At 30.7% G+C, this 25483-nt stretch overlaps 4 protein-coding genes across 10 annotated transcripts; 2 read left to right on the top strand and 2 right to left on the bottom strand.

The window, feature by feature from the left end:
* Positions 1-657: 657 nt before the first annotated feature.
* Positions 658-8412, top strand: LOC122517496 (homeobox protein prospero). 3 transcript variants are annotated; one of them, XM_043635911.1, is made up of 20 exons: positions 658-697; positions 792-886; positions 955-1118; positions 1185-1378; positions 1825-1942; positions 2025-2164; positions 2236-2334; positions 2435-2548; positions 3383-3778; positions 3857-4165; positions 4244-4486; positions 4682-4835; positions 4901-5038; positions 5128-5572; positions 6291-6413; positions 6494-6745; positions 6820-6991; positions 7249-7437; positions 7545-7664; positions 7731-8412. In XM_043635911.1, exons 4-20 carry the CDS (start codon positions 1223-1225, stop codon positions 7902-7904), a joined length of 3342 nt encoding a protein of 1113 aa, XP_043491846.1. In that variant the 5' UTR covers positions 658-697; positions 792-886; positions 955-1118; positions 1185-1222; the 3' UTR covers positions 7905-8412. The 3 variants fall into 3 exon arrangements, with proteins under 3 accessions (XP_043491846.1, XP_043491847.1, XP_043491848.1); XM_043635912.1 differs by lacking the exon at positions 2435-2548; XM_043635913.1 differs by lacking the exons at positions 658-697; positions 792-886; positions 955-1118; positions 1185-1378 and adding an exon at positions 1512-1766.
* On the bottom strand, positions 8238-10085 carry LOC122517499. Of its 2 annotated transcripts, XM_043635916.1 has the most exons (3): positions 9487-10085; positions 8806-8893; positions 8238-8721 (listed from the first exon to the last, which is right to left on the bottom strand). In XM_043635916.1, exons 1-3 carry the CDS (start codon positions 9899-9901, stop codon positions 8391-8393), a joined length of 834 nt encoding a protein of 277 aa, XP_043491851.1. In that variant the 5' UTR covers positions 9902-10085; the 3' UTR covers positions 8238-8390. The 2 variants fall into 2 exon arrangements, with proteins under 2 accessions (XP_043491851.1, XP_043491852.1); XM_043635917.1 differs by lacking the exon at positions 8806-8893 and having other exon boundaries at positions 8238-8719.
* Positions 10086-10419: 334 nt separating this feature from the next.
* On the top strand, positions 10420-12487 carry LOC122517498 (probable asparagine--tRNA ligase, mitochondrial). Of its 2 annotated transcripts, none has more exons than XM_043635914.1 (4): positions 10420-10656; positions 10853-11424; positions 11499-11946; positions 12043-12487. In XM_043635914.1, the coding sequence occupies exons 1-4, from the start codon at positions 10528-10530 to the stop codon at positions 12301-12303; spliced, it is 1410 nt and encodes a 469-aa protein (XP_043491849.1). In that variant the 5' UTR covers positions 10420-10527; the 3' UTR covers positions 12304-12487. The 2 variants fall into 2 exon arrangements, with proteins under 2 accessions (XP_043491849.1, XP_043491850.1); XM_043635915.1 differs by having other exon boundaries at positions 10566-10656; positions 10839-11424.
* A 458-nt stretch (positions 12488-12945) lies between these two features.
* LOC122517493 lies at positions 12946-25215 on the bottom strand. Of its 3 annotated transcripts, none has more exons than XM_043635896.1 (17): positions 25088-25215; positions 24100-24326; positions 22200-22325; positions 21524-21709; positions 21192-21428; positions 21002-21106; positions 19697-20900; positions 19211-19322; positions 17758-19134; positions 17429-17671; positions 16969-17318; positions 16568-16832; positions 16245-16471; positions 15915-16156; positions 15770-15784; positions 14362-14875; positions 12946-14179 (listed from the first exon to the last, which is right to left on the bottom strand). In XM_043635896.1, the coding sequence occupies exons 2-17, from the start codon at positions 24262-24264 to the stop codon at positions 13845-13847; spliced, it is 5703 nt and encodes a 1900-aa protein (XP_043491831.1). In that variant the 5' UTR covers positions 24265-24326; positions 25088-25215; the 3' UTR covers positions 12946-13844. The 3 variants fall into 3 exon arrangements, with proteins under 3 accessions (XP_043491831.1, XP_043491832.1, XP_043491833.1); XM_043635897.1 differs by lacking the exon at positions 25088-25215 and adding an exon at positions 24528-25081; XM_043635898.1 differs by lacking the exon at positions 15770-15784.
* Between the last annotated feature and the right edge of the window lie 268 nt (positions 25216-25483).

Raw genomic sequence — 25483 nt, 5'->3', positions numbered from 1 at the left:
GAGTAGGGGCATAGTGGGGGTAACAACACTCCTAGAAGACTTTCCTGTGTAAAAACATTACCGACGCAAATTTTTTTTTTCTCTTTTTTTGTTTTAATTTCTTAACGTCTTTAACTTCTTTAACTTCTTGTATTCTTTTTATTTTTAACATTTATAAATATGCGCGAAAATTTATACGAACCTTCAATAAATTCTTTTCTTTTTTTTTTTATACAAATTGATTACGTACCACACGTTGCTGCATCCATATTTGTAGTTTTTAAATTCGTTTAGAAACTTTGTTATATACTTGACTAAATAAAAACTTTCTTCGTATTTATTATGTACACACTTTCACTAAATCTATTTATTATTAAAAACAACTTGGTTATATGGCGCGAAACGATGCCATCTTGATGCCCAAATGCATCGCACTTCAGATTGCATAATAGTACCAATAATGCCGTCTAGATGGCATCACTTAACTGTCTAAAAAAATGAAATTATTTTTTTAGACAGTTTGATCGTTGGTGTAGCAACCAACAATTTTTCGTCGGAATAGTAATTATTTTTCCGAATAATTACTTATTATTTTTATATATATTAATGATAAATAATAATTCCGAAAAATAATAATATTTTTCTACTTTGTGTATATGTATGTGTATGCAAAAGTGTCCTAACGATTGTTAAAAACTACAAATTTAACAAACAAAACGTAAAATTAAATATATTTGTTAATATTTTTTGTACATAGTTAAATGAAAGAATTTAATGTTTGAGGTGTAAGATTGTACTCTTTTAACCGGCAGGTACATTGCAGCAAATAAACAAAATGTCAACCTGTATTTAAAAATGGCCGCAAAATGGATTGCAGTTAGATCAGTATTTTAAAGTTGCAGCTAATGTACTAATCATTGCAACGAATGCGTCAATGGCCTAACTTTATTTATAGTAATCAATTCTTTTTATTAGCCTGCCAACAACTTTGACGTAAGACATTCTTGGATGCAGTTTACATATTTTCCAAGTAGTCAATCTGTCGCACAGACCATTCCTTTCAACAGTTGTAAATTTGTTTAACTCTTTGGTGTATGTGGACATTTCCATTGTGGTCGCAGTCAATAACATAATACAATGTAAGTTTCATTGATATGGCCAATTGCTGATGTAAGATACTTCAATAAAAATTATTTTTTTTATAGTATATGACCCATTGTACAAGAACAAACCACACAAAGATATGTCGTCAGGCGTAAACGATGGCCCCCGTAACACAGGCACTCTTCCAAAAAGTAACAGAAGAAGCGACAGAAACAGAGAACGATCCGCAGCTAATCAACAAATGGCTAATCGTACTGCTTATCACAGTCATGAACCACAGCATTCTAACAATTTGGTACTGATCTATATACTATCTATTGTGCATTCATTTAATCAATTTTGCAGTTATATGATATTATAATTTCGTTACATGCATAATAAAAAAATTCAACAAAAATTATGCACAACTTTACATAATTATAATATATACCAAATATTGGTCGCATAAGAATCAATAAAATAATGTAACAGAAGCTGTTTTTCCTAATTTTGGAATGCAACCAATAGAAAACTATGTTCCTGCTTATTTAATGCCAGCCATACTTTACTATTTAGGATGTAGTCTATTAATATACTGTTGAGTAGTGGGGTGATACTTGTTCTAAGAATACAATATGTGGAAAGCTGTTACTTTAGCGTGGTTGAGTCGTCTATGCTGAGCTGTTCTAGACTCTGTATAAATTGTAATAATTTTAATTAGATTTAAATATTTTAAACTGAAACTAAACTCACATTTATTAGTTCCAGCTTGATTGGCAACTTGTGAGTGAAAGAGGACCCCTTAGAACGACAAAAAATAGCAACACTAGATCAGTTTCATCGCTTCCTTCTACATCTTATCAAGAAATTACCGAGTTTGGTAGGTATCTAGAAGTTTGTAGAAAATAATTATTCTAATCGATTTATGTCGTTAATATTATATTATAATATTCTTTATATAGTATCACATAGTGGTAGAAGACATTGCAATTATTCAACTGAGGATTGTACACCTTGGTCAAAAATGGTGCTACCAGCAGATTCTCAAACACAGTCACCTCCGTGTTTACAAGGAACCAAACCATCCAATGTTGATAAAATGGTATTAATAATTTCATTTAATTATAATAAAAGCGTATAAATTTGTTACTAAAAAATGAAATATCTTTTTAGCCTGATAGAAATCAAGTGGAAAGTCGTTTGAATCAAATTCGTGACTATATCGGTGTTACTTCAACAATGATGGATTCTCTTAGTCAATCTAGCGATCCAGTAAGTATAGAATACTTTTAATTATTAAAAGCATGCTACATTTTTTCTTTTTTATTCAAACATTTCTCCATGTTCATTGTCTACTATAAATCTACTATAGCGAGCTCAAAAGCAGAATGAAAAATTAAGCAGAATGGTGGAGGGACTTCGTGACAGTGAAACAAAATTGGCGAAACTTTTGGAAACATATCACGATCATGGGATTACAAATCAGGTTACTGCCACATAACTTTAACATGATTTTAAATAACTAACATCAGTGGCATGCTCTTCTTATTTATTGTTGGTAATAATACCAAAAGCAAAAGCAATTTAAAGAATTTTAAAGAATATCTTTTCGAGATACAGATTCTATTTCATATTCTTTCTGTAAAATATGTACACTGCAATTTCTACATCAGACAGTCATTTAAATGAAATATTTCAGTCCAGATCTCACATGCACACAACCGAAAACTTATAGTATTATAAGTTTAATTTTCTTGTTTTACAATTTATTAAATATTTTACATATATAATTCTATAAATATCAATCTTAATTTCTATATTTTTAGATTATAAATAGAATATCTGTATAACTAAGAGACCAAGACGTATGCGTTTCTCCTTGAACATTTTTAAAATGTTCGAGGATGTTGAGCTTCTTGTAAAATTGTTTGCTTGTTGCCCAAATCACTCTTCGTATCGCTTTTGTGTCGACGATTCGTGGTATTTTTCTCCTTTCACTGTAAATCTTCCGTTTAATTATCATGTTATTAAATTCACGTTATTAATTTATTTTTTCTTGCTGTGCGATTTCTATAAGCATGGCAATTATATCCTACATCTCGGAACTTACTTCTAGATTGTAGGATTTGTAAAAAAAGTTGGGCTATTAGGTGATCTGGAACACTTTATTGGACCAACTTATTTACGAATGCTTCATAAATATTTTTTTATATAAGACATTAAAATGGAAGTGCTCGTTTTCATGATGATCATGCAGCAACACACTCTCAAATTTCTATATGACTATTATTAATAATATTTTTGTATTATTTTATCACAGAATGGCGATAGTGGAAAAGAGGATGGAGAAGAAAATACTGAAACTAGTAGAGAAATAATATTACGTAGAAAAATGGAAGAATCTCAAAGGAAGCTTGTACAATTGCAGGAATATCATGCGAATTTAGTTGGAATGCAATTACGTGTTAGGGAAAGATTAAATGAAGCTCGACAAGCCCAACAAGCTTTATTGCAACAAGAAAATCAAGCTGCTGGAACTTCTACATGGGAAGGCAATAATCGTATGCCCGTGCCATTGCCATCAAATGTTGAAGAATTACAATCAGAGACAGCTGTATTGAGAGGCAAACTTACTCAATTACAAACTAAGAAGAAACATATGGATCATCTATTAGCTGAGTTGCAAGTTGTGGAAATGTCGGACAGAGCAAGTTGTGTTAGTATACTTTAGTATGTAATTGTATTTTAATTAGAAAATAATTTCATCCTATTATAGTCGATTTTTTACATTTAGAGCTCTGATGGCTCTAGAAATGCTAGTAGAGATAAAGCAGCAGAATTAGAAGTAATGAAAGCACAACTCAAGCACTTAAAAGCTTTAATGGAAGAAGCTACCAGAGTCAGAGAATGTTTAGATTCTACTTCAGAACCTGAACCTGATTTGGATGTTAATGGTGAAGGGAGAGAAGAAAATGAATCTCTGGAAGAAGGTGCTAGTTTATGTAGTGCAAGTAATACGTCGGAAAATCATATTGATAATGACGATGTAACTCGCGAAAAATCCAGAAATTCTAGACATAGACCAACAGTTGAAGAAGTTCAGGTATGAACGCAATAAGTGGTTCATTGAAAAAATATTATATTTAATATAAAATTATCTTTTATTAATTATCTATACTAGGCTGTTACAAGAGAACTGAAAGAGCAATCTGCGTTATTGCAAGCAACTCGAGCAGAGTTACAGCGTTTAAAACAACCATTAATAGTTTCTACTGTTCATTCTCCACCAGTATCTATTTTTCCTGGATCCACACCACCTCCTTCACTAGTAGGTGTTAATACTGAAAAGAAGCAAAGCAATAATCTTGGTGATAATCAACCAGTTCAAACCAAAAGACGCCAGATAGAAGATTTTGTTAAAAAAGTAAGTTGTATATTTTTTATATTGTTATATTTATTAATTTTTTGATTGCTGAGCACTCAAAAGCAAAACTTGATAATAATATTTCCTGTAGTATAGTCAAAAGGTTAATTGGAATAATATGCATATTGCATTTTATTTTAACGTTGTTCATAACAACTCTTTTTAATTAATATAATTGTGTATATCGAAATATAGGATCAAGGTCAAGTATCAAGCATCAATCGCAATGTCAGCGGTTCAGATCTAAATAGTCACAGAAGTTCTAGTTCACGTATTAGTCATAGAAGTACACCTACAAACGTATGGCCTCCAACTGCTGCTGCTGCTACTGCTGCTACTGCTGCTGCAGGCAAGTATGGAATATCTTAGAAATCTAATATTAGCTTTGATTTCATTTAATGTTCATACATACAGGTGGATCTAATGAACAAAGTATAGATGAAATGTTAGAAAATTTAATGGATATTGGTCCTCAAACAACAACGATGGAAAATGGATTTTCTGGAAACTATTGGGGATATCCACCATTACCTATGAATCAGTCGCAGCATGGTAATACAACAGAAAGATTTTAGTAGAGATTTTTATCGAATGAAATATTTATTAATAAATATTTCATTGCATACTGGATTTTAATATAGGTTCTGCAGAGCACTATCATAATTTAGTGTTAAATTCTCAAGTACAACAACTTCAAGTACAACAACTGCAAGTAATGGGTACAACTATACAACAGTGCTGTCAACTTTTGTGGGTACAACAACGGGAATTACAATCAATGCGTACAGCAATTACTCAGCTACAATTACAATTAAGACAATCGCAAGGAGTACAAAGAAGCAATAATTCTGAAAATCAGGAAGAATATTCTAATCTAAGCCGCAGTGTGCATCACCTTGCTGATACATTAGATGCAGCATTACCTCCAAGTTCTTCTTTACCAAATCTTGTTTCATTACCTAATACTTCTCCTGCACTTTCTCACTCAGTAGTAGGTACTAATTCTCAACAGCATCAACAACAACAATTGAACAATCAAGTACCACCGGGAAATAGAGCAAACAACTACTGGGATAACTTTCGAAGGTAATCAAAGCCTTATATATATAAATTTAGCATAAACAGAGAAAAAATATACGTTATAACAGTATAAAAGAAAAAAAGTTATTCAAATTTCTAAAGAACTATATTTATTGAGATTATATATATATGGTATAACAAATGACTAAGACTTCATTAACGTTTGAATAAAATTTTAAATAAATTTGAATCATTGTAAAAAATATTCATCAAAGTAAATGTTATTTCTAACAGAAATTGATCAACATCATTAAATTAGTACTTCACTGACAAAGTTGCGCATTATAGTCTTTTGTGTTTCTTTATATCTAATGTATTATCATATAGAATAATAAATTTCACGATCAATACTCTTTACTTATTACTCTCCCTTTTATTTATTGTTGGAATTATTTGCACCAAGTATTTGTTACTTTAGTTACATAGCACTGTGGTGTTCTAGTTAAAGAAAATACGTTGGTAGGTAACCAAAGGGTATGTAATTAAATTGCCAACGGATTTTTCATTAAATAGGATGTAATTTTAACCATTAATACTGTGCATGTAATTAAAATTATAATCATAATACATTTTTGTGGTAGTGGCCATCAAACTAATACAAAGCGTGTTATAATTTTGATGAAAACTAAATCTATCATAATTACTGAATTGTTTTAATTATAAACATGTCGTCTTTGGGAAAAAAGAAATAATTATACTCATTTTTAATTTTCAACTTTTTCAGTTACTCAAGACAAAACTTACTTTCTGGAAGTGCGAAGACAATAACTGATTCTACTACAGCACCCATTTCAAATTCTACTACTTCTGCAAATACTGCAAGTGGTGTAGTTCATCCTTCTCTTGGGTATATTAATATATTGTAATAATAATATACATATATAATGCTCGTTTGAATTAATTTATAATTTTTAAAAATTTTTGTAGGAAGGATAAACGAAATCGTGAACAGGGAGCAGATAATTTACCTTTACCATCATTAACGATAGCAGAAACACAATATTCATTAAACCTTCAACAACAATCTAATTTACAGCAACAAGAAAGAGAAAATACTACTATGAGAAGTAATATAATAACAAATGAAGTATCACAAGTCGACAATTCCGGAGAAGAAGCACATAGTTCATTTAGATTACCACATGCGACTAACGATGAATATTTTTTACATAATCTAAGGTAAACTACAGTTAATTAATGAAGAACTATAAATGTTGATAAATTAATAAAATTTTGATATTTATTCTAAACAGTCCTGAAATGAGAGAAGTCATTAGGTCACTTGTTATAGCTAATAAAAAAAGACCAGACAATTTAGTAACGATTTTAAAAGAGATTACAGCTATAAGCGACGACAAAAGACTTCCTCTTTTATTGATAAGTCTTCGTTTTTTGCAAGATACACAACCACAACAGAATGCTCAGGTATGAATATATTTTTATATTTCCATAATTTAATTACACATATTGTAAAATATCTATATTTTAATATATGAAATTTTTATTTTACTTAAAATTAACTTTTTTTTATCGAAATCTGGGATATTTCCGGAACTAAAGATTCAGAACCAAGTAATAATTCAAAATGAAATTGAATACCTATTTCTGCAACTGTTACGACAGGAAAGAGTCAAATTAGTCAAAGTTGATACAAAATTAATGTAATTAACATATATAAACAGAATGAAGCAGCTGATCAAACAGGGAGTGACAGTTGTCGTTCAAGTGACGAAGATTCGGATGTGGGTGCTATACTCGGCTTTAATATGGAAAATCAATGTTCATTAAATGGATTAGTTGTATCAACTCATGCTGGCCCTTCGTCATCTCCTACAGCACAAGTTCCATTATTAGATCGCTTAGAAATGCCTGTAAGTAGTTATCAAAACATATTTAAAAATGTTTGCATTTATTTCATGCAAAACATAAGAGTTTAAAATGTTCTGTATTAACAATAATTTGATTTATACTTCTTTAGACATCGAGTTGCCTTGACAACGACAATGCTACTGGTTCAGCATCTGCTCTTAAACCAGGTTGCAATGAAGACTTAGCAGAAGCTGATCAATCAAGATCTGAATCTTCTGGCAATCAACAAGTATGTTATTGCATTAATAGAAAAATATTTTAATGTGAAGTATTTGATTTTAAATATTTCTCTTAGATACATCACAATGAAGAAAATGAACAAATCCAAGATGATGTAGCATTATCATTAGGAGCAGCTATAGAAACTTTAGAAGCAGCCTTAGCAGAAAGTGATGAAGATGAAACAACTACAAAAGATGAACACGGCAGAGGCAAATTAACTGCTAAACGACATCGTCGATGTTATTAATCATTAACTGTATAATAAGTATTTATTTCATTATATTTCATTATACTATTGCAAAGTTTTACGAATTTTCAAAAACTGCATAATATATAAAAGCTTATATATACATTAGATCAAATACTGTGTATGTATTTCATTTATCATATGAAGATAAAAATGCATGGAAGGTGAATTACATACACATATTGACGCAATTGCAGATCAGTCTGATTAATGAAGTCTGTTTTTTTTAATAACATTTAAGCAATAAAAGTTGTCTTTATATTTAATACTTCATGTTTAATATGCATTAAAAAATGCATATTGCAGGATATATTTAACAAAGAGAAAATAAACTTTTATGTATCAAAAAGTAAATTTTTATTTTATTGCACACAAACAGAGCAGTGACACATTGGGGAGGGGTATAAGTATGTAACAAAGAAATATGGTCTTCAGTACAAATGTAATGTGAAAGATATGGAAAAAAGTTTATGATAAAGAACCTAATTAAAATTCTGTTTCAATATCATGTTTTGCAAATTGTTGTTGTCTGTAATGATGATATATAGAGCATCCATGAGTCTCGAACAATAATTCCCCAAGTTCCACACTGCTATCACTAGACTCAGTACCATTGCTTGATGATAATTGTCTATAATCTGGATTATATATTAAACTATGATTACCTGCTGCCCCGCAGCAGCTTTCAGTTATAACCGAGGAATGATCCAAGGTTTTATCGTTGGTGGAATTTAAGCATAATGATGTTGACTCAGAATGCATCGTGGTCAATCCATAGTCCTTCGCACTCCCTGTACCATAGCAAACGCAGCTGCCTCTGAAACGAAACCCACTAACTTATCAACTCATTTTATTAGTAATCTCCTATGCCATCCATTGCATCAGTAGATTGTATCCTTACCGGTACAAAAAGACCAAACATATTAATAGTTTCACAAGGTTATGAAAAAATTTTGCATCTATTTTTTCCACCACATACCATTTACCCACTGTAAAGTAGAAGACAGGATGCAACAGGTTTTAAAATAAATTCAATGTTGGGGTCAACTGCAAATATCTGTAGTCAGATGTAAATACAGTAGCCCATAAACAAAAGCTAATTTGATATTTTCTTCTCCAAAATCATTTATAAATCATAGACGTTCAAAATTTGATTCTGCATAGTATTTGACACCCATTTATTTATGTACACATATGTACATAGGTAACTTTAATTGCAAATAACGAAAAATGTGAAAAAATGTATATTATACAAATTTGAACGTCATATAATGAGTAAAATTGTCAAATATTTTAATTATATTGAATAATAAATATTAATATTTTCTAACAAATTTCTACTGTTTAAATTATTTCCCGCGCTTAGGCAAAATAGAATTTAACAGAGACCTCTAACAAGAATCGTTTGAAATACATACGAATAAAAATTGGAACGAGCATTGCTAGATTTGATTAAACGGATGAATATAACAATATATGCATGTTCCTTCTCATATTACTTAACGTGCAAGCAGTTACGCAGTTATTAAATTATGAAACGTACTCGTTGCTTGAGATTCCCAACAATATGTATCTTTCCTACCTGGGCAGAATCTTTTAATTTCTATCGTTGAACCGCTATTGTTATAGAACCGTTTCCGGTTCCTACTTCGCATCGCGTCGGCGCCATGGACCGTCTGTTGTTGATCCGTTGTAAATAAACAGTAGGATTGTTGTTTATTGTCAACCTCGTGCAGCCTCCTCGACGACGCCTCTGGAATCACGTAATCGTTATTCAGACGGCATGACGCCGCAGAATAGTCATATCCCTCATCCGTTTCCATAGCTGAACCATTATGGTTACTCGTGGTACTAGGTACACTGGTGTTACTATTGCACTCGTTTTTACGATTCAACATATTTTCTTTTGACAAGATAGGGACATAACCGTGATAAACGCTAGACGATACGTAAGACGCCATCCTCGTACTATGTAGCGCGTCACTTGTAACCGCCATTTTTTATTAAATTGTTTTCAAAACAAAATCAAAGATTAAGATATACTCTTGTATTAATAATATGCTTTAGGCACTACGACAACGCGGAAATGCTAATTTTCGCGTATTTGTCGAAAAAAATAAAATAACACCACGCGACGTTATTGATTCACAACGAACTGCACCGAGAATATTATTCGAATGAAGTTACCTTCATATACCGAACGTGCTTGAAATTGCTTCTTTTGTTCGGATTTATTCGTTTATAGTCGGCTAGTTTCGCTTGATCCCTTTCGTTTCCTCCCCCACCACTTCCTACCTGTTGGGGTTCAGTTAAGAACCAGTTAATGATTAATAAAATGTATGCTTTATTCATATAATAATTATACTTTCTTGTTATTTGTTTATTATGCTTCTTTTGTATCCTTATTACATCATTGTTATAAATAAACTTTTAAAATTACCTAGTCACATCTTATTACTAATGGAAAATTCCACAATTGTATTTTTTACAGCTCCATCTGGTATCTACTGTTCAGATATCGTTACTAAATTGAACAAGACTCCATTTTGTACTTGCATATGTGTAAATGAAAGAAATTTGATTTTTATTGTGATTCTAATTCAGGAGATATTTTTCTTTTAATATGTTTTTTAGAAATCTAACACGATTATTGTTTATACAAAAATATCTTCTTAAACACGATGCGCGTAATTTTTCAAGAATTTCAGATTTAATTTTGGAGAAACCCGTTGGAAAGAGTACAAAAGTACAGGTTAGCTTCCCATTGCTATATGTCCTTAATTATTGTCTTTTATAATGAAATTTATTATTAATTAAGAACTTTTGATTCATCGATCACTCTACATTTAAATAATTTTTCTTCATATTATATTTTATATGTTTTTTAGTTTATATTACTTTTAAAAAGATATTCTTAATAGACAAGAAATGTAGCATTTTTTATTCAGGGATGGGTGTATGCACTGAGGAAAATGAAGAATAACATTTTCTGTGATGTTTATGATGGATCAACCAATGAAATGCTCCAGGTTGTTATACCTAAATCTTCTAAGCCAAATAATTTAACTTATGGAAGTAGTATTGACGTGGAAGGTGTATTGGCTTTAGCACCTAATGGTAGATTGGAACTACAAGTTAATGAAGCATACGTTATTGGTACATGTGATGTTAGCCAAGGATATCCATTAACACCAAAAAAACCTTATGATGCAGAATTCTTGAGACAATATTTACACTTTAGACCTAGAACGCAAGAATTCAGTAGTTTACTACGATTGCGTGATGTAGCTACCGCATCTATTAATAATTATTTTAGAAATAGAAATTTCATACATATTCACACACCTATAATAACTTCTAATGATTGTGAAGGTGCGGGTGAAATTTTTACTGTTAAACCTGATTCCAAAGAAGTTCTTGAAAGTATGAAGAAAGATGGTATGTCATTAGACGAAATCTATTTCAATTCTAAAGCATATTTAACTGTATCTGGACAATTACAGTTAGAAGTACTCGCAAGGTGATTGAAACTATAAATGATGTATTATTATTTCAACAATTCTTAGGAATCTATACACGTTAAGGTATTTTCAGAACTCTTTCAAAGGTATACACTTTTGGACCTACATTTAGAGCTGAAAATTCGAAGTCAAGATTGCATTTATCAGAATTTTATATGATAGAAGCTGAAAGAGCTTTCGTTTCAAATATTGAAGAAATAACGGAAGAAGTTGAACTTTTAATGAAAACAGTAACTAAAGATATGTTTGATCGAAATCCTTCTGATTTCCATTATATTGGTGCAGTTGAACCACAATGGTTGAATTGTAAATTTGGATATATGACTTATGACGAAGCAGTAAATATTTTAAATGATCATGTAGTTCAATTACAGCATCCTATCAAATACGGAGAAGGGCTATCTAAAGAACATGAACTCTTTTTAGTAAAACATAATAATAATGTTCCTATTTTTGTCATAAATTGGCCAAAAGAGGGTAAACCTTTTTATATGAAAGAATGCTCAAATGATTCTTCTAAGGTAAGATAGTGTAACTAATACAGTAAGTAATGTTTAATTATTAAGAAATGTAATGGACATATTATTTGTCTTCCGGTTTATAAATTTCATTCAAAGGTTGCAGGACTGGATCTTTTAGTACCAATTGTTGGAGAATTAGTTGGAGGAAGCATTCGTGAAGATGATTATGAAAAATTGAAGTTAAAATTACCTTCTAATCATAATCTATCGTGGTATTTAGAAATACGTAAATATGGCAATGTACCCACTGGGGGTTTTGGGATGGGTTTTGAAAGATTTCTGCAGTGTGTCTTGGGAATAACAAATATTAAGGATACAATTCCTTTTCCCAGATGGCCACATAATTGCAGTTTATGAATAAAATTTTACAGGATTGTGTTGATTTACTTCTCACATAACTTAAAACTTTTTTCCATATAAATGGAAAATAATTTTAGATACAGGATTAAAATGAAAATGGTAAAAATGTTTTGATAGATACAAACGAATATTTGTATTAGCAGATAACATTCAATGATGCATTACAAAAATGAGAATTTCATATCTTTTTTTAATTATCAATCATTACATACAAAATCTCGATTTATTTTAGGTTCACTCATAATTCATTGTCATATTCCTTTTTTTTCTCTTTATTTTTCGAGACTTCTTTAATAATGCCTGTTAATAGTATTCAACTTTTATATAATATGCAAGATTACATAACAAGTCTAAAATAGGCATTTTTTTCTATATGGTAGAAAGTTTGAGATGGAATACGAGATGAAACGTAACAAGTCATCTTTATTTAAAAAAAATTCTTTATTGAGTAGCGAGATTTTCATCAACTAAATTAGACTAATTTTTTAGCATTTTTTTTTTTTATTTCTCCAAGTACTCCTAGATATGGCTAAAAATCCAAATCACTAATTAATTACGCTGCAACTGTTATTATCATAAAGGATATTATAGAGGTTACTATAGGATAATAAGTAACGAAAGAGGAAGTCAAAACCCGAATAATCAACAAGTCTTCTTTTATACAACAAAATAATGACTCTAGTACTAATTTTTGTATCTTACCTAATCTCGTAGTGATCATTTCTTTGTTGAAAGTATGTACAATGCAACAGACAATCACATATCACACAATTTGTACATTTTTAACAATTGATTCGGGCAAATTCGATTCTTTATAAATAATCCTGTTAGGTGCAATGATTTTGTGTATAGTTCCACAAAGCACCTCTTAAACGAGTAGTAATTTTATAAATTAACCTATGCAGAATTTCTATAGCTTACAAAGTACAAACAGTACGAAATTCTCAATAAGTCTTGTGCAGACCATCGTAAATCTCCGTGACATTTTTCATTTTTTTTCTTAACATGTCACGAATTGTGATTGCACTCAATACTATTAGGAATGCTACATCACCTTATTACTTCATTTCAATCATTTCATCACTTGCATCATACACATGCTACACCATTTCCTCTCATACTACATATAACAGCGAATATTCACATATACATTCATACTTTCATACATTACAAAGTATTCTTAACCCTTACGACGTGATGTTTTTCATTTTATAATCGACAATAATAAATGAAAAATGATCGTGTTTAATAGACGTAGTAATAAGATTTGGACGTGAAATTTTAAAGCTGAAAAGTATAAAAGAAAGAAAAATCATAAATAAACATTGTAAGATGTAGCTATCATTGTACGCATGATATCTAAATATTTCAACAAACATTTAACACCACCATGTCGTATGAATCGCACAAACGGTGATATATAATACGTGAAACTTAACATTAAACGGTTTTATGAATAAATCATCTTCGCAAACGCATACTTCACACAAACCCCTAGGGCTTCCACAAATTCACGTAAAATATTTTACAAGTACTATTTACATTATAGAACAGAGTCCAGAGAGTTCTTGCCCCTTTTCTACAGGAGGTAAGGTAGACAGTTTTCTACCTAGTAAAAAAGGTTTAATAGAAGCAGGCACTAAAGGCTCTGTATTTTCTTCAACTTGAGGTTCAACAATTTGTTTTTCCTTTGGTTCTTCAGGTTCCTTGACAGTATTCAAGGGTTTCGTAATATTAATTTTTATACGAGATGGGGCCGCTGGTAATGTCGCTGGAGTAGAATCTAATTCCACATTACCGTCGATAGAACTTTTCACAGCCGCATATGTTGTGTCTACTGTTGCAGGCTCACTGATTATGCTTTCTTCTGGATCTAATAAAACATAACACAACATAATAACAAACACAAATTTCATTAAGAAAAATAATATTTCTAGATAGGATATATCATCTTTTAGAAATACAATAAAAAAAATGTAATTTATATACATTTAAATTATTTTTTAAATAAATTAGCGCCGACATATATAAATGTATTTAAAAATAAATATTTACCTGGTTCAGGCTCTGTAGGTTCTTCTTTAATCTCTACATTAGTAAAATCAAATTGTTCTTCTACTTGTTCTTCAATTTCATCTAATGGTTCTTCTTTGATTTTAATATTTTCAAATAAATTATTTTCAATTAAATTATTTTCGGTTACTTCACTTGGAGATTTTTCTTCATCCGTTTGCAAATTTATATCTATTTGTTCTGATTCTTCTGTATTTAAGTTTTCATTATCCGTACTTTCGATTATTTCCTCATCCACTTTCTCATTTTGTTCCGTTTCCAAATTTTCTAAACCTATGAAACTATCAGCATTTTCCAATTCAGAAGTTTTTTGTTCTTCTGTTAACACTGTGTCTTCTGGTTCAATAGACGATTGTTCAACAATAACATTTTCTACTTCTGAATCTTGAATTTGTGTATCTTCTTCTACAATAGATTCTTCTATACCACTTTTCTTTTCATCTTCCATTTCTCCAATTGTTTCCTCAAGTGCCAAAGCAGTTTTTTCCAGAGCTCTCTACAGTTATGAAACAAGAAAAAATGGTTGATTATACGAATTATTAAGTATTACCCATTAGTTAGGTATGTCCAAATAAAAATCACAAAATTTATATACGATACAAATATCCTGTAATAAGAAATGTAGTGCTTTACCTTTGATCTAAAAAGTACCTGCATTTATTATATACATTAGATTTATACCACATACTATATACCATATATATGTTAGCGTTATTTATTATTTTCCAAAACGTAATTATATTCTTTTTATATGCTTTCCCACAAAAATGCTTAGTTATTTCGGATAAAACATAAGGTTTCCACGATTTAATTGAATTATATTATGTAACGCTGACATATATAATAATTAAAAGATAATATTTTGTTATTGCTGTTAAAAATTAAATATACAGGATGGTAAAATATCAGACCCTTTAATACCATCCTATATACATATTTGCAAGTTTAATTCAAGATTAAAAGTTAGATTGTAATAATTTAAATCAATTATAAAATATAATGGTAAGATAGACGAAAGTAAAGAATTTAGAACTCATGTTTATTAAAGGAATATATTAGATTGAATAGAAAGTCTGTTCGCGTTGAATAATACAATTTTATATTCTTACGAAGAAACATAAACAGACTATTCATTCAATCAAATAAAAAAGTTTTGGATATATACTGTTCTATACTTTCATCTATAATTTCGGCAGTGCATTTTTTGTCAAATAAAAGTGTTTTGCACTTCACATATGCACAAAGTGAATACGAAGTGGGAAACGTAATAGAAAGAAAAGATGCTTTGTACTATGACAAGGTCAGGCTTATAGACTGTTCATTCTAGTTCTACGAATGTTTAAACACTTGAGGAAGTGCAACATATGAATATTAATTAAGAAGCACATACCACAAGACTTTTTTCCTATTTTCGTACGAATGCAACAAACAGAAAATTTATTAATAAAATTACATCAATATAATCATCGTCTTCAGACACGTGAAACTGAAAATTATAATATATAAAATAATGAAATAGAATAAAAGAAGCATACCTTAAAATCTTCAAGACATAGTGGATGGAAGTTTTTGCCTTCGTAACTAATTGCTGGCCTTAAATGCCATTCTTCCTTTTCTTCATTATAAAATTGTTCAAAAGCATCATGACAAACTTGACATCTAGAATCTTCATCGGAGCCAGTAGGAACACTTGGTTGTTGCGTTTCTTGCGGGGTATCTTCGGTAGCAATACCTTCTGTTTCAGCTGTTTGTTTTTCCGTTTCAAACCAACTTTGAGCTGAAAATAAGATAAGAATAAGATTCATTCAATTAATGCCAAAGCCACATATTAATTAAATCAAAATATATACAATATGAATATATACCTCTATCTTCAAGATCCTCGATCTCTTCAAATTGTATCCAATCGCTAACATCATAATACCAAGGTCGTGAATGTGCTTTCCTTGCAGTATCTCTTTCACGCCTGTTTTGTCTAAAATGCCAATCTAAATGATGACTATATCGTGTTGCTAATTCAGGTGCAAACCTTGCACCACACGAACTGCACTGCATTCCACTATACAAAGCAGCAGCTATGGCTGGTTGTTTTCTGTAAATGTATATATAAAAAAAAATATTTGTTTATGCTTCTTAAAATAAAAATAAAAATAAAAATAACTGATATGTAGATAATATTAAGACATACACTTTAAGCGTCTCTGGCTTATCAAATGAAACTGGAATTATTTCTGGATCCTTTTTCTCTTCTTCTTCAGTTTTCTTTTTCTCTGTAATATTTGGTACAATACCAGTCTCAACTAAACGTTGGAATAATTCGTTCATATTTAATGGCAATGATAAAGCTGGAGTTGACGTAGGTGGATTTTCGATTGGCTCTGCTTGATAAGACAAGCCAGATGATGGTGCCATTGCAGATGGTAGCACAGATGATAGAATGTCCAATTGTAAATCTGTAATCGATCGATTTATTACTACAGTGGGAATGAAATAATAGAAGTACTTACGATTCGTTTTACAAAGATAGCTTTCCGTTGAAGAAACTAAACAGATAATAGATTGAAATAAATAAATTAAAATAATACTTACCTGGTTTAGGTGTAGATCTGAGATCAGAACCATCTTGAGACGTAGATTCTTGTTCTAAAGATGGAGGTTGAGTAGGAGCAGGTGTAGTATCAACTTTAGATTTTTGATTTAACAAAGGTGGGGTTGATGGTGCTTCGATAGGTTCTTCACCTCTCATTCCTGCTATCTTAACGTATCCAGCACGAAAACCTCGTGGTAAAACAGAAAATCTTATGAAATGTTTTTTATCTCTTACAACAATGGGCTTAGGTAATCCTCCAAATTCAACTTTAAATGGACGACCATTTAAAAGTACCGTCTGTAAGGCGTCTATGAATTCTAATGTATGAGGCTTGCCTTCAATTTCAAATCTATAAAAATTATATTATAAGTGAATATAACACATTAACACACACACACATACATACATATGTATAATTGTTGGATATGTCTCATTTGTTATTACTTCGAAATTACTTACATTTGTGGTTTTGCATCCAAAAAGACAGGAACCATATTTCTAGCATTGATTATGAGATTAATTTTAGCTACTACTAAATCTGTTCTTTTAACTGTACCGATCTTTACTTGTGGCGGAGGACCTTCTAGTTTTACATTTACTTTTTTACCACCAAGCTCTACAGTTACTGCCATTCCACCAAAATAACATTCGTACCAACGATCATCGACATACAGTTCTCTTGTCGGAGCACCTAATTTTATTCTGGAAAAATAGATTATTATATTATATGATCATAATAATATTTAAATATAAGGTTAACAATATAAATTTATTTTCTAGATAATTACCTGTGAACTTCGCCATCATACATGAACTCTTTATATTGATCATTAAATGCACAGGTAATAGTATCCTTATCATCTATTAAAATTCGTCTTACACCATCCTGGAATCCAATTTCTCTCGGGTCATCCCAATTCATGAAAACTACACCAGTTTGACCATAGTATCTGATTTCTCTTGGGATATTATCAATATTTATAGATTTCATAGTATCTCGTGCAATTTCATCCAATAATTGCGAGTCTGGTGGAGGTAATTCACGACTATGTGGACCTTGACTTTTCGGCAGTGCATTATTATAATTTTGATCTCCATCTTCAAGATCGTATTTTGTTGTTGTAGTATTTGGTGAAACATTTCTTCCAGTACTTATAGGTGGTATATTTGGATTTGACATTAGACTTGGAATTGGTCCATTATTCATCATCATTCCAGGCCCATTCATACCAGATAATGACAAAGAAGGATTTGCCATACCACCCATTGGACCAATTGGTCCATTTGGTAAAATATTAGACATGATAGGACCATTAGGGCCTATCGGACCCATCATACCAGGTCCTAATCGAGGATTGGGACCCATATTGTGGCTATAACCGTGATACTGATAGTCTGGCCTCATTGGGCCAAAGTGTCTTGGATTTTGCCAAGGTCCTACAGGTCTAAAATCTGCATTAAAGTGCGCCTGAGGACCACCATAAGGTGGACCTGGTGGATGAGCCCATGGACCTGGCTGTTGCCATGGCTGGCTTTGCCATCGTGGACCATTTGGATTTCTAGGAATAGGATGATCTTTATTTCTTATTACTTCTTTTTCTTTCGTTGGACTAAAAGCAGCTGCACGATCAATTGTATTAATATCCAATGTCACTCCTTTTTCCCATACTATGGAACCTGCCTCTTTTTCTTTACGTTGAGCTGCTCTCAATTTCCGATCTTCACTCATATGTAAGACCTCTTGAATTAACGTATTGTATTGCGTTTTTGTAATTAATCCCTGATTAAGTTGCTCTGCAGCTTGTTTCATTATTATTTCAATATTGCGATCCTCATTTCTTTCAGGTTTATCGTTCTCACGTCCTCTTCGACCAGGTCGAGTATCCTGATCCTCGTTAGTTAATGTTCTTCGTCTGTCTTTGGGGTCATCTGGTAATTTATTGTAAAGTCTAAGGCGACCCAGTCTATCTCTATTACGATCTCTATCCCGTTTGTCATCATTATTATTCACTTGTTTTTCTCTTTCATTCTTTGAAGGAGTTTTTAATTTAGCCCAACTATCTTTGCCGTCTTCTCCAGAAATCACTGGTGGTGGTGGTGTTGGTGGTCGACCAGCCTTAGGATGTGTCAATGTTCTTAAATCAACATCTTCGTTTCCAAACAATCTATTTTTCATAATAAAGTAAAAATTAAAAATTGTTCTAAATCACAGTCTTGATCATTTATTTTAACAATACTTACGCATCAAACTTTTCAGCTTTTGATTTTTTAATTACTGTTGGTTCCAAATGTTCATTACTCTGTCTTTTAGTCGTATTAACTGGTGGCAAGACACGAAGATCTAGATCTTCTTCTGTAAAAAATTGAAAATAAACTAATTGGCGTTAACGTAAAGTGTAGCAACGTAATCCTAAGGTTTCTGGTTATTTCTGTCAATTTTATAGCATACAATTACTATAGGTGATAATGTTGAAAATTGTGATTAGTAGAAATCTCAAGCTTCACATTAAAAACGCTTGTCTTGTAAAATAAAATATATATTAATTTATATTATCAATAAATTCACAGATATCTTTAATATGCATTATAATTATACTTTGGTATTAAAAATTAATTTAAGTTACACTAGGTATAATTTAGATGAGAGGTGTGTCGAGTGTGAGAAATACAAACGTTTGAAAATTATAATTAGCGATAGAAAAAATTGATCACAGTATGTAGACTCACTCTTTTCAGCAACGGTTGTATTAGTACCAGGAAGGGGCAACGTAGCTCTGAGGTCTTCATCTTTACTGGATGACTCCAGTGTTGGTTCTGCGGTAACTTGAACGTTCCCAGAATTAACAGGTGAACGTTCTGGACTAAGACTATCATCCTTATTTCGACGTACATAATTTCTTTGTCTAGCGTTTGGTCTGATTTCTTTAAATGCAGGTGGATGAGGAGGAGATACTATTAATGAACCAGATTGTTCCTCCTCAGTAACACCACCTGAACTGCTTAAGCTTGAATTGGATTTTGTGTCATTACGCCGGGGTATTCTATATGGGGAACTTGGACTGCGCTTTCTCGATTTTATCTTCTTGCGATTTTTCGAAGTTTGGAAAGAGGACTGAGGAGAGGTACGCGAAGATGGTGAACTATCTCCACTGTCTTTTTCACGTGATTTAGACCTAATTGGACTGGAATCCCTGTCGATTTTCGGCACCTTACTCGGGGACGATTGAGGTTGTTTAGAACGCGATTTGTTACCTAATTTTCTGTATGAAGATTTAGAGGAAGTGGAAGATTTATCAATCGTAGACGACGAAGAGCTTCGAGAACTTAAACTCTTCGCGTCTTTTATTTTAATGTCACTTCCTCCACCTCCTCTATTACTTGCTGACAAATTCGAAGAACTGCTATTTACTGATAAATTTTGGGCACTTTTGGAGCAATTACTGTTTAGGTTATTGCTACTATTACTAGACGATCGAGGGTCTTTCTTTTGACTTGTTCGATGCGAGATAGCATCTTTATTTGCGTTACCACTGAAACTTTTATTATTATTGTTGAGGTTCGTATTAGCATTATTATTACTAGCGTTTATCGTTTGTGTATCGGAGCCGGCAAGATTTGTCGGAGGCTTGTTGATAGTGCTAGTCACAGCCTGTTTCGAAAGTAATTGCTGTTTTAATTGGTCTGAAAGTACAGTGTTTATATTTGGCGCTAACTGAGTTTGGCCTTCACCACCCCGGATCTCCTTTTGGCCGGTCGTACTCTGTCGTTGTCGCGGATCCGCGGTTGTCACCTCCTGAACGGATGCAGTCTTCAATCGAGGATCGCGTGACATTGGCCTAGCAGACGCTATTGCTATACTACTTGCTGGTGCAATTCGTGGACCATTATTTGTGCCTGCATTTTTCAACAGTGATGCAGCTGCAGCTGGAAACTACAAATTATATAAAAATTAGATTACATTTGTATGAAACAAAAGAGAAACAAGTTAAATAATTAGCTATTATCTTAATATATATTTCAAATTAAAATTACCTGTTTTGTAACCTGTTTTGGTGTTGGATTTGATACAACAGATGTTGTAGGCTTTGCTTGAGTAGTACTTTCTGTAGTTGAGCTAACAGTCGTTGATGGCACAATCTATAAAAATTAAATAGATTAATATACATTATTTATTTCAATAGAGATTAAGAAAAACATAAAGTTTTATTTTTATTCAACATACTATCTCTGTTTTCAAACTTCCAGCTTGTTTATCAAGTTGCCTCTGTTGTTGTTCCAAACTAGCTTTGGCCTGAAGCAATTCCAGTTCTATTTTTTTCTTTTGTAATTCTAATAATTCTTTTTGCTTCTTTAGTAATTGTTCTCGCATAACAGCTTCTGTAGGAGTTACTGGGTCGCCTGGTGGTAATTTAACTGGAGATACAATTGGTTGAACAATTGATGTTGCCGTTTGTTGAGGCTAAAAATATTTAATGATTTTAAATAATGAATAATTTGAACAAAGAATGAAAATTGTGTATATATAATATAATTTTATATATTTAATAAATTTACCATAGTCAAAAAACGAGGATTAACATGGATGGAACCTGAAGATATACTTGTAGGTGAGGCAGTGATTGGCCAAGCAGGATCAATACTTTGTACTCGTACATCTAATGAAAACAACTTCTTTGCAGGAAATACATCATTCCATGTCTGTCGTAATTTCCACATACTAGCTCTAGTATTTTCATCCACCTAAACCATTAGAAAATTATTAGCAAATACAAGCTTTTCATTTCTATAATTCAAATGGGTTTTATTTATTTATTATATATTATATATAATACTACAAAGTAAAATAAAATAATGTTAACTAAAATGATGAAATTCATAATGTCATTCTGCAATAAAAGAATGTTACACCTTAGTGCAAGAGTTCATGTTAAACCTTTCATATAACACTGTGAGTTCAATGCCATATTGATGAAACCATTATCTTATAGTAGCATAAAATTTGCAACATCTAAGAAACTTTTATGAAATTGAATGTAGATGTTTATAAACGAGAAAGTACATTTTAACTTTTTGTATTAGTTAAGTAAAAAGTAATCTCTCTCTATATATAAACATGTAAAAGATGTGTTTTTCTAAATTAAAAAAATGACAGAATTCAAATCACAGTATACATACATTACTAATTTTACTATTAAAGATAAAATAAATTAAATAAAATACAAAACATTACCTTTTCAAAAACTCCGCAAAATGTATTCACAATATTTTGAGTGAAGAGATTTAGATAAGTTCCATTTACATTCTTCACGATAGAATCAATGAGGTAAAGTACAGGTAACTTGATATCGCTCCTCACCTATTAAAAAAATAACATACCATGCTTCTATTGTGTATATTGAAATCATTTCATAAGTTTTGATATTAAATAGAGTATAAAATAAATAAACCCATTAACACTTTGACTGCTACATTGGTCATATATGACCGGTTACGGTTTCTCCTGTGATGCCATGATGGTCATTGGTGATCGGAGCGTTTGAACTACTTACAATTGTAAAAGTTGAATGAAAATATACAGTTAATGCAGTTTGAACATTACTATTAATTAGAATATACTTTGAAATAAAGAGTACACCATTGAACAATTACAAATTTTTATTGGAACATCGAAAATGAAAGATTAATTTTCATAGAAATCTTGAATAATAAATTTCAGCATGGCAGTCAAAGTGTTAAGCATCTTATAAAGCTGATCAATGTTAAGGAAGTATAACAAAGATAGAGAATTTGTAATTTCATTGACAATACTCAATGATTATAATGCTAATTAAATATAGATTTTATTCGCTTATTAAACATAAAAGTGTAGATGTATATTTGGGATATATAATCTTCACTGTGGCTCAAATTTAAAATCCTGAATATGGTATTCATATTAATGTGTACTAAAAATAATCACCCTTTTTTTTATTATGTATCGAATTTTGTAAATGATCTGCAATTATAATTAAGATTTTCTTTATAAAAAGAGACGAGACATAAAATATTCACAATGAAATGATAGCATCATAGAGGTCAATAATATAAAACAATATTTTATTTCCATGCTAGTATTGTATATTCATAATACTCAATATCACAAAAACATATTCTTTAATTTTATCACAGTACCTGACTTTATATAATTTAATTTCTTAATTAGTATGCTTTTATTTATATAGATAAATATTAACTCATATATCTTGTATACATAACATTGTCGCATTTATAAGATAGAATCCAAATTGTTTTCTTTTCATTGTAATCTAACATTTTATATAACCTAATTGCAATAATAATGTAGTTATTTGTGAAATTACAAAACTTTATTCGCTTTCATAATAGACGCTTTTGAAATACTTTATCATAATTTCCAAAAAAATTATCACAGAAAAAAATATACTGTATTTATGTCTACGTAATGAAACAAACTATGATCTTGCAATTTTTTTAACGATTCTAAAATGCATACATATATTAATAGTACAAATACAATATTGTATAAATATTGTAAATTATAAAAATCTTTTATCTTTATCTGTTGTACTACATATGCATATGAATACTAATGTATTACGATATTTATATAGAAAAATTAATAAAAGCAATTATAATATTTGCAAAACACTATATATCCATTTGTCGTAAACACAAAATGGACGGTAAGAAAAATTGTAGTTTAGCCTGCTAAAATAATTAGTTGTTATGCGAAAGATATAAAGCTTTACAACATGGAACTGGTTTAATAATTAAGTAGATTCATATAATTATATTATCATTCAATTTAAAAAGAAGCAATATCAAATTTTATACAAAAAATCTAAGATATGGAGATAATTTGTATAAAATTTTTAAATTGAACATTGTATTATTATATAGAAACAAAAAATAATCTTAAATGATTAATTTAATTATCTTAATTATTCATGACATTACAATAAGCATGAATTACAACAAATGGATATACAGTGATATGTTATACCCAAAAATATAAAATAGAAAATAATGTTCACATTACAAGAATGTTTGACATAAGTATTGAATTTTAAAATAATATGTTTTTCTTAAAGTAACTACAAAATATAAGTAACCTTTTGAAGATGATTTTCGACAGCTTGGACGATAGCAGATGCATGTTCAACGTTATCCTCTGCCAGCATAGTAAGCATATTGATAAGCGGCTTGCTGTTAATCGTAAGATCAGACAGCGATGAGATATACTCATCAGCTATTTCTTTAGACTTTGCCGATGTCATCTTGATGAATTGCCAATAAATAAATGCACCAATTCCTTGTCCGAATAATCACAGTTACCACACTATAGTATAATGAAACACAACAAAAAATGTAATGGAATGTATATAATACTGTTAATTATTTATGACTTCTTAATTTTTACTTTACATATATATGTTAGTGTAAAATGTGAAAATAGTTGAAATGAGATTTTTTGTATAACACAGACAAAGTTCTTTATGAAATGCAATTCATAAATAAGTTTGTAGTCAAATATACACACCTTGATTTTAACTTTAATGATTTATATATTAGAATATAAATATGAATACATAAACCACTATTATAACAGCATGAACAATCCAAATATATTTAAATATAAATACATGATGCAATAGGTTCAATAATGAATTTAAGAAAATTTCACTTTCACTACCTTCAGGTATGTAAAACAAAAATAAAACTATTTTCTTAAGATCATTTATTTCATTAAAAAGACGACGCCTGTGCTATCAACTTCGAAACAGAAATTAGCACAATAGTATCTCTATTTATGTAATATCTGGAACTCCTTGGAAATTGATGTATTTCCATTAATGATTTATTGATTATTTGTATAAACTAATCAATTTACGCACACTATATGTCCATATTTTGAATTTCGATATTAACACAATTCTGTTCTACAACGCGAGAGAAATATTAGTCACATAAGAGAAACTACCACGCATCTGGATTTCCCAACGCCCGTGTAACAAATTTTGATAACAATGAAAACAATTATTTTTCGCCTTTCGTAGAAGCCGTCCCTTTTGATATTAAATAATATCAATTAAAATTTACCTTATTAACGCATTTTCGAATATAGAATCATCACGAGGTAAATTATTTTGATAAATTCTTAGCGAAAATTACACGCACACTACTGCTTACGCAGGACGAGATTCACTTAAAATGGCTGACATACCTTTGTTGTATCTTATAACGGTACTGCGATAAAATAACCCTTACGCTCATTGGTGGAAATTGATCGAGTGTAGGCGCTGTTTGGACTAATAACCAATCGCTACCTTCGTTTCAAAGTTCAAATAGTCTATCTTATTCTGTACTATGATTCGATAGCTCGGCGTAGTTGTTGCTAGTGAAAAGAATGTTTTCATGAAAACGTGATTTTATCTTAATAATAAAAAAATATAAATTTAAATGAATCATTATTGTGTAAATAGATCATTAGATATA

This window comes from Polistes fuscatus, unplaced genomic scaffold (assembly GCF_010416935.1).
Source record: "Polistes fuscatus isolate 324 unplaced genomic scaffold, CU_Pfus_HIC Scaffold20, whole genome shotgun sequence".
In the NCBI taxonomy this organism is placed as follows: Eukaryota; Metazoa; Arthropoda; class Insecta; order Hymenoptera; family Vespidae; genus Polistes; species Polistes fuscatus.
The sequence above is the reverse complement of the archived record's forward strand: the minus strand, read 5'-3'. Positions and strand labels throughout refer to the sequence as shown.

What these genes read in the sequence shown, in the direction of transcription:
- LOC122517498 (XM_043635914.1), top strand. Translation starts at nt 10,528, where the DNA reads ATGTTTTTTAGAAATCTAACACGATTATTGTTTATACAAAAATATCTT. An exon ending in GAAAGAGTACAAAAGTACAG is followed by an intron (nt 10,657 to 10,852) that starts GTTAGCTTCCCA and finishes TTTTTTATTCAG; the next exon opens with GGATGGGTGTATGCACTGAG. An exon ending in GCTCAAATGATTCTTCTAAG is followed by an intron (nt 11,947 to 12,042) that starts GTAAGATAGTGT and finishes TTTCATTCAAAG; the next exon opens with GTTGCAGGACTGGATCTTTT.
- LOC122517496 (XM_043635911.1), top strand. Translation starts at nt 1,223, where the DNA reads ATGTCGTCAGGCGTAAACGATGGCCCCCGTAACACAGGCACTCTTCCA. An exon ending in CATCCAATGTTGATAAAATG is followed by an intron (nt 2,165 to 2,235) that starts GTATTAATAATT and finishes ATATCTTTTTAG; the next exon opens with CCTGATAGAAATCAAGTGGA. An exon ending in AATCTTCTGGCAATCAACAA is followed by an intron (nt 7,665 to 7,730) that starts GTATGTTATTGC and finishes TATTTCTCTTAG; the next exon opens with ATACATCACAATGAAGAAAA.
- LOC122517499 (XM_043635916.1), bottom strand. Translation starts at nt 9,901, where the DNA reads ATGGCGGTTACAAGTGACGCGCTACATAGTACGAGGATGGCGTCTTAC. An exon ending in AATTAAAAGATTCTGCCCAG is followed by an intron (nt 8,894 to 9,486) that starts GTAGGAAAGATA and finishes TCTACTTTACAG; the next exon opens with TGGGTAAATGGTATGTGGTG. An exon ending in TGTTTGGTCTTTTTGTACCG is followed by an intron (nt 8,722 to 8,805) that starts GTAAGGATACAA and finishes GTTTCGTTTCAG; the next exon opens with AGGCAGCTGCGTTTGCTATG.
- LOC122517493 (XM_043635896.1), bottom strand. Translation starts at nt 24,264, where the DNA reads ATGACATCGGCAAAGTCTAAAGAAATAGCTGATGAGTATATCTCATCG. An exon ending in TCGAAAATCATCTTCAAAAG is followed by an intron (nt 22,326 to 24,099) that starts GTTACTTATATT and finishes TTTTTTTAATAG; the next exon opens with GTGAGGAGCGATATCAAGTT. An exon ending in AAAGCTGAAAAGTTTGATGC is followed by an intron (nt 19,135 to 19,210) that starts GTAAGTATTGTT and finishes TATGAAAAATAG; the next exon opens with ATTGTTTGGAAACGAAGATG.